Here is a 14,884-nt window from a genome sequence, read left to right on the forward strand (position 1 = left end):
AACCTCTGGGCTTTTGTTGTTATTGTTTTTTGTTTGTTTTGGTTTGGTTTTTTTGCTTGCTTGCTTCATTTTTGTTTGTTTTCGTTTGTTTTAGACAGGGTTTCTTTGTTTAACAGAGCCCTGGCTGTCCTGGACTTTATTTATACACCAAGCTGCCTCAAGCGCACAGGGATCCACCTGCCTCTGCACCCTCCCCTCCCCACCCCCACCCCCTACCCGAGTGCTGGGACTAAAGGTGTGCACCACCATGCCCAGCCCCCAAACCTCTGTTTTTAAGGAGAGAGAAAAAAATAACTAGCTTGAGCATAAGTGGGTGGTTACTTAGTGGAACAAACACCAAGAAAGAGAATGACACTGCCCTGTAGTCATTCGATGCTAATGCCCCTCTAGAAACAGCCGGACCTTGTGACATGTCAACCACTGTGGCAGTGAGCTTGGGCATGCGCTGCCTGTCACTCCCGGAAGCTGTCTTTTTACTGCACAACTCTTACAATTTGTCTGCCCTTCCCAGCTTCTGTATTGTTCCGAGGCTTGAAGGAGATGACATGGCTAACCGTTGAGGATTGAGCTGTCACCAACACTTATTCATACTTTGGCTACTTATGGGTTTCAGCTTTGTCTGCACCTGCTTCAGTGAAAAGCTTCCCCAAAAAAGACGGGGCACAGCAATAATCTACTTGTAGAGGCATGAGTACTCAGAGGCAGTTTGACAAGGAAACCAGTTAGCAGAGCAATGATAGCAGGTTCTCCTCCGGGACCTATAACCTCCACAGCCAGGCTCTTATGCAGGATTGCAGAACCGGGCATAACTTCGCTGCTGTAAAGCAAACCTCAAATCCAATCAGAAAACAGTTGGTTACTGTGCTGTCTGATTTTATGTCAACGTGACAGAGGCTAGGGTTATCTGAGAGGAGGGAACCTCAATTGAGAAAATTCCTCCATAAGACTGAACTGTAGGCAAGCCTAGAGAGCATTTTCTTAGTGATTGCTGTGGGCCCCATCGTGGGTGGCGCCATCCCTGGACTGGAGTCCTGGGGTGCTGTTAGATATCAGGATAAGTGAGCCGTGAGGAGCAAGCCAGTAAGCAGGACAATTCCACCACCTCTGCATCAGCTCCTGCCTCCGGGTTCCCACCCTCCTTGAGTTCCTGTCCTGCATGAGTTCCTGTCCAGACTTTGCAATAATGAGCAATGATATGAAAGTGTAAGATGGGGCTGGCGAGATAGTTCAGTGGGTAAGAGCACTGACTGCTCTTCCAATGGTCCTGAGTTCAAATCCCAGCAACCACATGGTGGATCACAGCCACCCGTAATGAGATCTGGTACCCTCTTCTGGCACATCTGAAGTCAGCTACAGTGTACTTATGTATAATAATAAATAAATCTAAATAAATAAATAAATAAATAAATAAATAAAAAGTGTAAGATGAATAAACCATTTCCCTCCTGCTTTGGTTCATTATAGCAATAGCGAACCTAAGACAAGTTGATACTAGGATGGGGGAGGGGGTGCGTATTGCTGTGACATCCCTGACCATGTTTTGGGGAGGATTATGGAAGGAGTTTGGAACTTTGGCCTAGAAAACGCATTGAGAGTTGAGAGCTTGGAAATCTGGCTTACGACATCTCCGAGGGAAGCAAAGGCTCTTCTGGGCCTTCTGTGTGAAGAATCGGGGGTTCTGATCAGCTGTGATCAAGAAGAGACCGGTATCACTGAGGTAAAGTCTTCTAGGAAGAGTTTCCTCAGGGGCAGCCCACAGAAGCTGTGGTCCAAAGTTGTATCTCCTGCTTGCAGCTAAACTTGGTAGTGTAAGAGTCACCCAGGTGGTACTGGTTTTGAAGGCATGGAAGGGTCATAGGGAACAGCTGAGGCTTGGCACTGAGGGGCCAGGAGAGGCCATTGGTGAAGGTGCAGCCAGAATAGCTGTTGAAGCCCCAGGACTGAAGGGTCATACAGAGAAGTTGAGTTTGGAACCATGAAGAGAGCCCAGAAAAAGCTATTGGTGGAAGTTCAACCCAGTTACAAATGAAGACACCAGCATTTTCGAGATTCTAATGAATCTAGGAGTGACCTAGCTGCCATGGTGGTATGGAGCTAGCCTGAGCTTAGAAGACAGGCTGTGTGCACTGCAGAGGGCAGACATGAATGACCCAGGTCCCCTGGAGGAGCCCAGAAGATCGAGAGTGAATTTTAGACATTGAACACTAAATTATTTACACTGTTGGAGTTTGGTTTTGCTTGGTTCAGGTTGTAACTGTGCCCTGGTTCTTCCATCTTAAAGTAAGAAAGTGTTTAGCTTATTTCTTTTATATTATAGGAGCCCACAGTTGAGAGACTTTGAATTTTGAAAAGAGAATTTGGATTTTAAAAGATTTTGGATTTTCACAGAGACTAAACTTTTAAGGTGTTTGAATTGGTAAAGACTGTGGGACTTTTGTTTGTAATATGTTTAATATTTGTAGTATTAATCTGAGCTCTTGGGAAAGAATAGGAAAAAAAAGAAAAGATGTGTCTTTAAAAGTATTGTTTGCCAAGTTGACAAGGGGTCAACTGTGCTGGCTAATTCTTTGTCATCCTGACACAGGCTAGAGTCATCATCTGAAAGGAGGGAGCCCTAATTGAGAAACTGTCTCCATAAAATTAAGCTAAAGGCAAGAAGAGCTTTTCGTAATTAGTGATTGATGTGGAAGGGCCCAACCCACTGTGGGTAGAGACACCCAGAAAGCAGGCTAAAGTGGCCAGCACCTGGGAGACAGAGGCAGGCCTGGTCTACAGAGTTAGTTTCAGGACAGCCAGGGCTACACAAACAAACCTTGCCAGAAAAAACAAACCTTGCCAGAAAAAACAAACAAACAAACAAACAAACAAACAAACCAAAAACCAAACCAAAACAAAACAGAAGCAGGCTGAGCAAACCTAGGAAGCAAGCCAGTAAGCCGCATCCCTCCATGGCCTCTGCATCAGCTTCTGCCTCCAGACTCCTCCCCCTTTTGAGTTCCTGTCCTGACTTCCTTTGGTGATGAACAGGGCTGTGGAAGTGTAAGCCAAATACACCCTTTCCTCCCCAAGTTGCTTTGGTCATTGTGTCTCATTACAGCAACAGTAACCCTGACTAAGACAGTTACCTGTAAGGAGTAGCCACACTATTGCACTGGAGAGCACACTGTAGCTTGAGTGTACCCACAGTAGGGCTGGTGACAGCTCTCCTTCCCCAGCAGCCTCTGTAGCATCTTCTAGGTGGTTAGTGGTGTAGCACCTACCAGGCTGGATGTTGAATTTATTAAAGATGTTTTCTGTATTTGCTGAGATGCTCATGTGATCCCCACCATGTAATCTATCAGTCAGACCACTTATATGACAAATTACATTTGCTGATTCCAGTCATCCCTGCACGCCGGCAGTAAAGTCAGCTTGATCACCCAGAAGGACCTTTTTTTTTTTTTTGGTTTTTTCGAGACAGGGTTTCTCTGTGTAGCCCTGGCTGTCCTGGCACTCACTTTGTAGACCAGGCTGGCCTCGAACTCAGAAATCCGCCTGCCTCTGCCTCCCGAGTGCTGGGATTAAAGGCGTGCGCCACCACGCCCGGCCAGAAGGACCTTTTTGATGTGTTGAATTTAGTTAGCGAGTATCTTCGAGTATCTTCGTGAGAATTTTATGCTCCTGGGGGAGACTGGTCGGCAATGTTTGTTTTGGTCTTGTCTGGCATCAGGATTAGAATGGCAGTTGAATGAGGAGCTCGCATCCCTCCTGCCCAGTTTTACGGAGTCATTGGAGACCGTCTCCTGTTACTTCTTTTTGCACAACTGGTTGAATGCTGTAACCATCCCTTTGGACCTGAGCATTTTCAGCTGTAATCTCTCCCTTTTCATCTCTATTACTATTAATCAGGGCTTCTTTCTTTCAGTTCATCTGGACGATGGCTTGTCAGTAATATGCCAAATGTCCTCAGGCTTCATGCGTTACAGCATGTGACTCTCCCAACACACACACTCATAATAGTAAGTCAAGCTGAGGACACACGTAACTCAAAGAGAAGCCATGCTCATGGTGGGCTGATGATCACCACAGTAAATAAAGGGGTTTGCTGCCAACTCTTGCAGTCTGAGTTCACTCTCCGGGACCCACACGGCAGAGAGAGTTGTCCTCTGACCATGGCCCACACTTGAAAACAGATGTACATCAGAAACACATATAAGCACGCAAGCAGTAATGATGAGGGGATCTTCATTGTTTTAAAAAGAGAAATCCGAGAGCTAGCTGGCACCCCGAGTCTGGCAACATAGCAAGAGATGGTAACTGGGAACCTGAAAGCAGGCCTCGCCAGGTGCTGGGTTTTCTTTATCTGAGGATATCTGAGGAAAAAACATTGTTTATGAGCCAGTTTTTGAGATTTTTATTATAGCAGCTCAAATATAGCAATATTATTGACTGAGAAAAATCATAATAGAGTCTAACTATATTTAGAAGGAGATAGAAATGTTATTTTTTGAGTTGAGACTGGAGCAAAGAGAAACTGCATAATCTTTTTTTTTTCCTGCTAGTAAATCAATATATTGTCCTCCAAAAGAAAAAAAAAATCTCAATATCACACGAGAAGTCACAGAAGAAGAGAGAGCAGGCACAGCCATCTGTCTTCAGAGTGGGAACTAGGAGGAGAGGGTGCTACTGTCTCCAGAAGTAAATTTCTACTGGGCCCTTTAAATTCACATTGGTTTGATTTTTAACTTTTTAGGCTAGCAATAAACATCTGCATGACATCATCATGTGGCAATACAGCTTGGACCTGTTTGTTTCTCTACTACAAGATACATTTATAACTGGGTTTTTGTTTTTGTTTTTTATTTTTCGAGACAGAATTTCTCTGTGTAGCCCTGGCTGTCCTGGAACTCACTTTGTAGACCAGGCTGGTCTTGAACTCAAAAATCCACCTGCCTCTGCCTCCTGAGTGCTGGGATTAAAGGTGTGTGCCACCACGCCTGGCACATAACTGGGTATTTTACAAGAGAAAAATATACTGCTTTCTGAGGGAACTCAGATTTTTTTTTCCTCAAGAGAACACAATAAGAGTGACTAAAAGCCAAATATATAAACCAAAAACCTAGACATTTGTATCTTTCTTAAATCTGTATTTTAAGGTATTAAAACTAACAGTCCTATCAGGCATTTTGTTCAGTAGACTTGTAAACTTTTGGAAACATTTGCAGTCTCAAAGGAAAGGATTGGAGATGTTATCTGTGGGACACAACGGATCAGTGAAGGAAACTAAAATGAACACAAACACTCAGCAACCAGGCTGTGAGCTAAAAATAAGCACATGACATTCATGTCATGACAGCACAAAACACAAAATACTAAAAAAAAAAAAATTAGGATTATTTTTGCTTTTATTTCTCTCTCTCTCTCTCTGTGTGTGTGTGTGTGTGTGTGTGTGTGTGTGTGTGTGTGTGTGTCTTGATAGATTTGCTTACAGAAATATTGGTGATAGTTTATTCAGGAAAGTATAGACATCTTGCTAGCAGTTACAATATTGAAGAAAATGTTTCCCATTTGCAATTTCTCTTGAAAACTTGGAACATTTTCCACTTGAAGAAAACAGAATTAGAAAGTCTCCCCTGCTATCAAGGCAGCGTGGTGTCAACAGGGTGAGCATAGAGGCCACCTGCCCTGCAGCAAGAATCATGTCTGTAAACTCTCAAGTCTGTACTTCATCTTTAAATCTTCACTGACTTGTTTTGATTGTTGATGCTTCTTACTTGATAACTAGATGACTGTGCTTGGACTCACAGTGCCCATCCTTCTCGATACTGGGACGGAGGGGGTGGTCATAAATACCTGTCTTACTTAGTACCAGGAGGAGTGAGCCCATAAAGCCTGCCTTGCTTTATACTGAGAGGTGTGGGTCTAGAATGCCTGTCTTATGCATGGTCTTTAAATCCTAGAGTGGATGTCAACAAGAATTGTTCAAGACCAAAAACAAAATGGCAGGCCTGCTGGCATGATACACTCACCTTTAATCCTAGCACTGGGGAGACAGAAGCAGGTGGATGTAAGGAACCGCCTTCACATTCGCCATTACAAGATGGCGCTGATGGCACTGACACCCGTGTTCTAAGTAGTAAACAAGCAAGCTGCGCATGTGCCGGGGTAGCTTTCCACGCCATGTGCTCTGCCTTTCCCGTGACGACAACTCCGGCTGATGGGCTGCAGCCAATCAGGGAGTGACACGTCCAAGGCGGAGGACAGTCCTCCATAAAAGGGAGGGGGCTCCGCCATCGCTCTCTCTCTCTGGCTCTCTTCTCCACTGGCTCCTGATGGGGTAACCAATAAAGTTTGTGCTGCAGAAGATTCCGGTTGCCCTGAGCGTGTTCTTACCAGGGGGACACAAAAGCGGCGGGCAATAGGTGGATCTTTGTGAATTCCAGGCCAGTCCACAGTGAATCAGAACAGCCAGAGCCACCATGTGTGTCCTGAAAATCACGCCAGGGTCATATGCAAGAACAACAAGTGCTCTTAACCTCTAAGCGGTCTCTCCAGCCCTTGAGATTGGCTCTCAAAAGAGTGGTAGTTTGGATGCAAGGTAAGAGGCTACTAAAAAAAGAAGTAAACAGAACAGCTCATTCCGGCATCAGGGACTAGCTCTTTTTTTCAAAATGCCTACCTAAGTTTCAACAGAAGTTATAAGACATGCAAAGCCCAAGGCCGTTGTTCATCTAAATACTGCTATATCGTGGTACCTTTTATGAATCCAGGGGAGGAGAAGATCCTGAGATGCCTGTTGAATGTCTTTTAAGAAACAGTGCTTAAGGGGCTGGAGAGATGGCTCAGCGGTTAAGAGCAATGACTATTCTTAGGTCCTGAGTTCAATTCCCAGCAACCACATGGTGGCTCACAACCATCCTTAATGAGATCTGAAGACAGCTACAGTGTACTTACATATAATAAATAAATAAATAAATAAATAAATAAATAAATAAAATCTTAAAAAACAAACAAAAAAACAGTGCTTAAAAGTCGGGCATGGTGGCTTTAAACCCAGCACTCGGGAGGCAGAGGCAGGTGGATTTCTGAGTTCGAGGCCAGCCTGGTCTACAGAGTGAGTTCTAGGACAGCCAGGGCTACACAGAGAAACCCTGTCTCGAAAAACCAAAAAAAAAAAAAAAAGAAAGAAAAGAAAAAGAAATGGTGCTTAAATAAAATGCTAGTATCCAAATATGCTTTATTGGATTCAAATTCTAGAAAACTTTGTCCATACAAACTCAGTTCTTCCTCTTTATTTGCTCATTCCCCAGCCACTCTGCAAATATAAATTTTCCTCACAGTTAGGCCGTCTTTGTCCCTCCGTGTCCCCTTCACGTATGTGTGCCGCACCTGCTCCAGGTCCATTGTAGAAAGAATGTTAGACAGAAGGAAAGCGGCTTCACGGTTTTTTCCAGGAGAACAAAGACAAAGTAAGTCTTATTTTAAAGTACTACGTGGATTAAAAAAAAATTGAAAGTGAAGTGCCACGTGAGAATGACCGAAAATTGGTAACTATAGCGTTAACAGAAATGAAATCTAAAGCAGAAAAAGGAAAATTGCAGTTTCTCCTTGTAAAAGAACTTCTTTCTGACCTTCATTTTGAGAAGTCTCCTTAGGATCTCAAATGTCTCTTCAGACCGCTGCCTCTCACAAGAACTGTCTTCTTCCGCACGCAATCTTATAAGCATTGAAACGCGTAACACAAAATGACTCAACTCCAGATGTGTTTTCATCTACTTACAGGGAGGGCTGCTGTATGGGACACAAAGAACAAGAGTGTAGCAGGAACCTGGGGGCTCTGTCACAGTGTCCACGGAGCCGTGTCTGGAAACATTGGCCTCATCGCCATAGGCACACTGCTGTGTCGACTTGACGCTATGAAAGAGTCCAAGAGCTTCATCCCCAGGGATGCCAGAAACAGGTTCAGCTTCAACAATATGTTGAGTCACTTAGGCTGAAGTGGTCTTCTCAGGCCGACTTTCTTTTCCCTCAGCGAAACCTGGATTTCTTTACACACATTCTCCTGACACTTCAGTTTTGCTAGGCGCTTTGTTTCATACTCCTTTTCAAGTGTCATGGCTTTAAAAAAATAAATAAATAAAAATAAGATAAAGCGCCGGGCGTGGTGGCACACACCTTTAATCCCAGCACTTGGGAGGCAGAGGCAGGTGGATTTCTGAGTTCGAGGCCAGCCTGGTCTACAGAGAGTTCCAGGACAGCCAGAGCTATGCAGAGAAACCCTGTCTCGAAAAGCCAAAATAATAATAACAATAATAATAATAACAACAACAATAAAATAAAGCAAATGAAGCCATCTGAGCGGCAATTCCCCCGGCGCCATCTCAAAGCCGAGTAGCACACAGTGGGTGGACACTGTTGAGGAATTAACTTTACTGAGAACTGACAGGAGGCATGGGTGTGGATAACAAACTTAAAAGTTCTTGTGGTAACTAGTCAAGGGTATAATCGCTAACTTATTAAAGTGGAACTTAACTCACATTGCATTGAAGGAAGCTGGCATTCCTGTTTGGTTTGGCTTGCCAAGAGATTCATAGGACTACCAAATACGATTTCTCCCAAGAATGGCAGCCTGATGCTCGTCAAGTTTGTATACCAGGTCTTTGTGAGCTCCGCAAGGTCCCATGGCTCCTGTCTGAGGCAAAATTTCACGTGCTTATTCAACCAATTTTCACTGGGCGCACTGCATGATGTACAGATGATGTCTCGCTGCCTTTCCCTCCACTTTCGCTAACGGAAGATTTTTTCAGTGTTCTCATCCCAACAAGGAAGAAAATCCTATTAACATTGGTAAAAGTCCAGAAACTATGTCCGGTGCAGCAACCTACAATTCCAGCCAATCTACAAATGAGATTGTGAACAAGAACTATAAACTACAATGTCTGTCTGTCTGTCTGTCTTTATTTACTTATTTGTGTGTTTATGTACTTATTTATTTATATATTTTGACACAGGGTCTCATTAGGACAGCCTAGCTGGCCTTGAACTTCTGTGTAGACCAGGTTTGCCTCAAACTCACAGAGATCTGCCTGCTTCTGCCTCCCAAATGCTGGGTTAAAAGGCGTGCATCAACATACCCAACTACATCATCTATTGTGGCTGACCAAATAATGTCGCAAGCTGGATTACAGTAGTGTACACTTATCATCCCAAGAGCAGAGGGGCACAACTGTAATCCTAGTACTTAGGAGGCAGAGGCAGGAAGACAGAGTTTGAAGACAGCCTAGACTGTACAGTACGATCCAGAGCAGCCCAGTGCACGTGGTAGAGCCCTGTCTCAAGGAACAACAAAAGGATGGGGCTGGAGAAATAGATCAGTGGTTAAGAGCTCTTGTTGCTCTTTTAGACAATCCAGGTTGAATTCCTAGCCCCCACAAGGCAGCTCACAACCATCTGTAGCTCCAGTTTCAGGGGCTCCAACAGGCACACAAGCAAACCATTCACATGCATAAAGTAAAATAAATAAAGATAAAATGAAATAACAACAAAGAGTTGTTTGGAAATGGTCAGAGTGTTCAGTGGGTAAAGGCACTGGCTGCTAAGCCTGACCACCTGCAATTCACCCCCGCAGGACCGAAGAAGTCATCACTTCCTGAAAACTGGTCTCTGACCTCCACTTATACACACAGGCGTACACATACACAAATATATGTAAGTAGATAAATATCTGATGTCTTAAGCAAAAAATAGATGTGTTCAAGGATGTAAGAGATTGATGATAGGTAGATGAATGGAGATAGATGATAGATAGATACATACATGGATACATACATAGATACACACATAGATACATACATAGATACATAAATATATAGATACATAGATGATAAATAGATAGATAAATGATAGGCAGATAGACGCTTGCTAGATAGATAGATAGATACATAGATAGATACATAGATAGATTAGAGGATAGATAGATAGATGGAGAGATGGAGATATATATAGATATAGATATATTCAAGGATGTATATATATATATTGAATATATAGATATATTCAAAAAATAGATATATTCAAGGATGTAAGAAGGATGTAAGAGATTGATGATAGGTAGATGAATGGAGATAGATGATAGATACATAGATAGATACATACATGGATACATACATAGATACACATCTATATATATATATACATACATACATACATACATACATACATACATACATGGATGGAGAGATGGAGAGATAGATAGATAGATAGATAGATAGATAGATAGATAGATAGATACATACATACATACATACATACATACATACATACATACACACATGGATGGAGACATGGAGAAAGAGAGAGAGAGAGAGATACATAGATACATAGATAGATGATAGAGTATATTCACAAAAGTAAGAAAGGGGCCAGAGAGATGTTTACTGGTAAACAGCAATGACTCTTGCTGAGGACCAGGATTCAGTTCTCAACACCCACACAATGGTTCACAACCATCTGTAACATCAGTTCCAGGGAATCCACTGCCCACTTCTGACCTCTGAAGGCACTGCATGCACATATGGCACATAGACATGCAGGCAAAATACTTACACACAAAAAAATAAACCTTGGGGCTGGAGAGATGACTCAGTGGTTAAGAGCCCCGACTGCTCTTCCAGCGGTCCTGAGTTCAATTCCCAGCAACCACATGGTGGGTCACAGCCATCTGCAATGGAATCTGTTGCCCTCTTCTGGTGTGTCTGAAGACAGTGACATCGTACTCACACAGAAAATAATAAAATCTTAAAAAAATAAATAAATAAACCTAAAGATGGTAAAACAGAGCATCATCACACGGAGCAGGTGTGTGGCTCATACAAAGGCTGTGGTGTATAATCTTGAGAAATAAATAAGTTCACATTGAAAGTGATTTCTATATACTTAAACTTTGCTTAATTCTGAAGGATAATTTTCAGCTACATGTTTGTCATCTGTAGTCCTTAACACTTCAGCCTCATTTGCTTTAGACTGAATAGGGGGGATGATCTGAGATAAATATTATCCCAATGGGCTGGTCTGATGGCTCAGGGGATAAGAGCACTGACTGCTCTTCTGAAGGTCCTGAATTCAAATTCCAGCAACCACATGGTGGCTCATAACCATCCGTAAGTAGATCTGACTCCCTCTTCTGGTACATCTGAAGTCAGCTACAGTGCACTTATGTATAATAATAAATAAATCTTTAGGCCGGAGCAAACAGGGACTGAGGGAGCGGAGTTGACCAGAGAGAGTGGGGTTGACTAGAGCAAGCCCATAAAAGTGCCTGCTAGCAAGATTGATAACCTAGGCTTAGTTCAGAGGATCCCTTGTGGATGGAAGGAACCAGCTCCAAAAGCTGTCTTCTGACCTCCAACATACATGTGCTTAGTATGTGAACAGAGAGAGGGGGGGGAGAGAGGGAGAGAGGGAGATAAAGAGAGAGAGGGAGAGGAATATTTTTAAATGAAAGTTATTAAAAGCACAGAAATCATCTCAAAGACTATTAAGAAAGACACACCTAAGAGTCTGGAGTTGTAGCTCAGCTACTAGATTGTTTACCAACCATGCATGGGGGCCTGGATTTCATTCCCAGCACTGCACAAAAACAGTATTTCCTATTTTTTTTCTTTTATACAGTGTCTATTCTGTGTTGGTGGGTTTTCTGCGAGTTCGGGGTGTTTTATGACTAATGTATTTATTTTTACTTAACTGCATAGGCAGGTCTTCGATTTATAATCTTCCTGCCTCAGTCTCCCAAGTGGCTGGGTTTACAGGCCTGTGCCACCTGACCTATAATTGAAGTGATACTTATTAGAATGGTACTGTCTGTAGTCCGAGGTCTAAACCACACCTAACTAGCAAACCTGAACCGAGTGTAATGAATCGTGATCTTGTGCAGCCCGTGAAGGATCCACACTGACATCTTAGAACACTGTTTGAAAAGAAAACTTTGCTTGCCTCATGATGGTACATGCCATAAACCAAGCAGAGGGGTTAAAAGGTAAAAGCCAAGCATGGTTGTGCATGCCTTTTAGTCCCCGCATCTGGGAGACAGAAGTTAAAAAACAGCCTGGTCTGGTCTACATGGCCAGTTCATGAAGGCCAGCTAAGGTTACACAGATAAGTCCCTGTATCAAAAGAAGAGGAGGAGGAGGAGGAGGAAGAGGAAACAATTTTTTTTTTTTTTTTTTTTTTTTTTTTTGGTTTTTCGAGACAGGGTTTCTCTGTATAGCCCTGGCTGTCCTGGAGCTCACATTGTAGACCAGGCTGGCCTCGAACTCAGAAATCCGCCTGCCTCTGCCTCCCGAGTGCTGGGATTAAAGGCGTGTGCCACCACGCCCGGCTCAAGGAAACAATTTTTAAGTACCACAGAGTGCAACTTCTTGCACAGCGATGCTTCCATTATGTGCTCTCTGTATTCCACGAAACCAGCAGGTCTTAGACGAGCATTGTTTCAGTGGCTAGCCCCACCCAACAGACAGACGTGCATTGTGTCACAGATGTAGGCATTAAAGCTAAGACACAGTGTGCAGAGATGCCAGGCTTGGAGCTCAGGGTTTCAGACTGAAATGCCCACGTTGTTATACACAGCCTGCCCAAGAGGACAGAAAGCTAAACTGACCCTTTGTACCAGCCAAAAACGTGTGTTTTAAAAACACGGGCATTGTTAGTACATTTGTACACTATAACTGGGTTTTAAGATGGGAGTAGTAAAGGTGTTTTTGAATGACTGAAACTAAAGAAAAATGATACACAGACAATAAATATGTATGTATGTATGTGTATATATAGACACATATGCACACACATATATACAAATGAAACCCATTATTTTAGATGCTAACCTAAAAAAATACTTTTAGAATGTCTTTAAACAAGGTGACACAATGTCTCCCAGAACATAAGCATATGACTTTGGTTTGATCAGCTTAGAAACCTCTATTTTCTCATTTCAAAGTATTGCTTCGGTGTGAAGTCTTACTAGAATTGTCTATTGGCTTTAACTGTCCACTTGACACAGCCAGGAGTGGCCTAAGAAGGGATCCTCAACTGAGGGATTTCTCAGATCAAAAGGCCTCTGGCCATATCATCTGTGGGGAATGGGGCCCAGCCCGCTGCAGGCTGTGCCACTACCTGGAAGGTGATCTGGGATAAGGTTAGCTGAGCGCAAGCCTGTGAGCTTGCCAGCAAGCAGCGTTTCTCCATGGTTTCTGCTTCAAGCTTCCAACTTGAGTTTCTGCCCTGATTTCCTTCAGTGATGACTTGTAATCTAAAAGCATCCTGGAAATGAAGCTGACTAAATCCTTCCCTCCCCTGAGTGCACATTTTAATTTTTCAGATTATTTTATGTAGGTGTTTTGCTTGCATATATGTCTATTTCATGCATGCTTTGTGCCCATTTGGTCCAGAAGGGGGCGACAGATCTAATGAAACCGGAGTTAGGGAGCCACCTTGTGGGAGGTTGTGAGCCACCTTGTGGGAGGTTGCAGGTCTCTAGCCCCTGTTCACATATTCTTACAAAAGTACCATTCGGGAAGCTGGAAAGATGGATCACCCATTAAGAGCACAAACTGCTTTTGCAAATAGGACCTAGGTTTGGTTCCCAGCATCTACAGAGAGACGCTGTAACACCTGTATCTTCAATACCAGCCGATCTGACACAGTCTTTTGGTCTTCATGGGCACCTGCTCAAATGCAGTGTGCATACAGAGGCAGGTACAAACACAAAATAAAAATAATTTTCAACTAGTCTTTTAAAGACAAAATCCAGATCCATTCAAGTGCTTCCATATACTCCAGTAACAATGCGAACAGAAGTGCCCAGCCCCTGTTGCAAGCTCCAGCCATGGTAATTAGTGTGTGTGTGTGTGTGTGTGTGTGTGTGTGTGTGTACTTACACTTTATAACAGCTGCCCTTCAAAATGGTTTGTACTGTGTTCCTTCTTGGCAAGCCATACGCCATGACAAATGATCACAGTGGTTTCCTTACATAGGAGCCTGATGTAACATCTGCACCGCTGTTTGCACTTTGCCTGAAAGAACAGCAACAGGCCTAGTTAACAGCTCTCATTTGAATAGTTTTATGGCCAAATAATCAAAGGCTAGGAGAAAGCATTTGGGGCTGTCAAGAATCATATTCACTGGACCTGAACCATGAACATACAAGCTAGTTCTGTTCATTTCCAGGAAGTCGCTCAATCAGTTCAGTAAGAGTCTAAGGTGAGGGAAAGCCAGGCGAGGGTCATCCCGGTCAAGACTGCAGTTGGCAACCCCAGCACCCAGGCACGGTAGGCGGTCATTGAGTACGCCTGAGTCCCGTCGCCTGGTCTCGTAGCTGCGCGCCCTAGTGGTTGTGGTGGGGACAGCGACCCAGCCTCACCAGCATGGAACCCAGGGGTGCACTGGCTACCTAAGGGCACAGCCCTTTCCTGATCTCAGTTCCAGACAGAACCGGCTAGGGCGCTGTCGCGAGTGCCGGCCTCGCCCTCCCAGCCCGTGCCGCTCCCGGAACCCCTATACCCCGCAGGTCAGCCGCGCCCTGGCCGCGCCCCCGACCCAGGGCAGCCTGCGCTAGGTGCACATGGCCGCGCACTCGCAGCGGCCCAGCCGCGGACAAGCGCTGGCTTGCTTGCTCGTGCTCCTGCTTGCTCGTGCGCCTGATTGCTCAGGTGCGGGGCTCACCCGGCGCCTACCCTGCGTCACCCGGTGCCTCAATAAAGGGCTTTGTGTACGCGCGGGGCGCAGATCCAGCCTGCCCAATGGGAGTCACTTCGCTCGGTGGGTGACAGTCGTTGTCCCACGCCCACTCTCGAGGATCCAGCGACAGCTCCGTGTTCCTGTCCATGTAGGCACCTCTTAGGGTCCCAAGCAA

General features: G+C 44.2%; 1 protein-coding gene across 3 annotated transcripts; it reads right to left on the bottom strand.

Moving 5' to 3' along the window:
• Positions 1–6,293: 6,293 nt before the first annotated feature.
• CUNH4orf36 (chromosome unknown C4orf36 homolog) lies at positions 6,294–14,680 on the bottom strand. Of its 3 annotated transcripts, XR_015046850.1 has the most exons (5): positions 14,533–14,680; positions 13,911–14,045; positions 8,517–8,671; positions 7,611–8,097; positions 6,294–6,308 (listed from the first exon to the last, which is right to left on the bottom strand). XR_015046850.1 is itself a non-coding variant. In XM_021163312.2 (4 exons), exons 2-4 carry the CDS (start codon positions 13,973–13,975, stop codon positions 7,964–7,966), a joined length of 354 nt encoding a protein of 117 aa, XP_021018971.1. In that variant the 5' UTR covers positions 13,976–14,045; positions 14,533–14,680; the 3' UTR covers positions 7,234–7,963. The 3 variants fall into 3 exon arrangements, 2 of the variants coding, with proteins under 2 accessions (XP_021018971.1, XP_085692435.1); XM_021163312.2 differs by lacking the exon at positions 6,294–6,308 and having other exon boundaries at positions 7,234–8,097; XM_085836309.1 differs by lacking the exons at positions 6,294–6,308; positions 14,533–14,680 and adding an exon at positions 14,177–14,289 and having other exon boundaries at positions 7,234–8,097.
• Positions 14,681–14,884: the final 204 nt, after the last annotated feature.

The sequence above is a fragment of the Mus caroli genome, unplaced genomic scaffold (assembly GCF_978045245.1).
Source record: "Mus caroli unplaced genomic scaffold, Mus_caroli_1 scaffold_4, whole genome shotgun sequence".
Taxonomy (NCBI): Eukaryota; Metazoa; Chordata; class Mammalia; order Rodentia; family Muridae; genus Mus; species Mus caroli.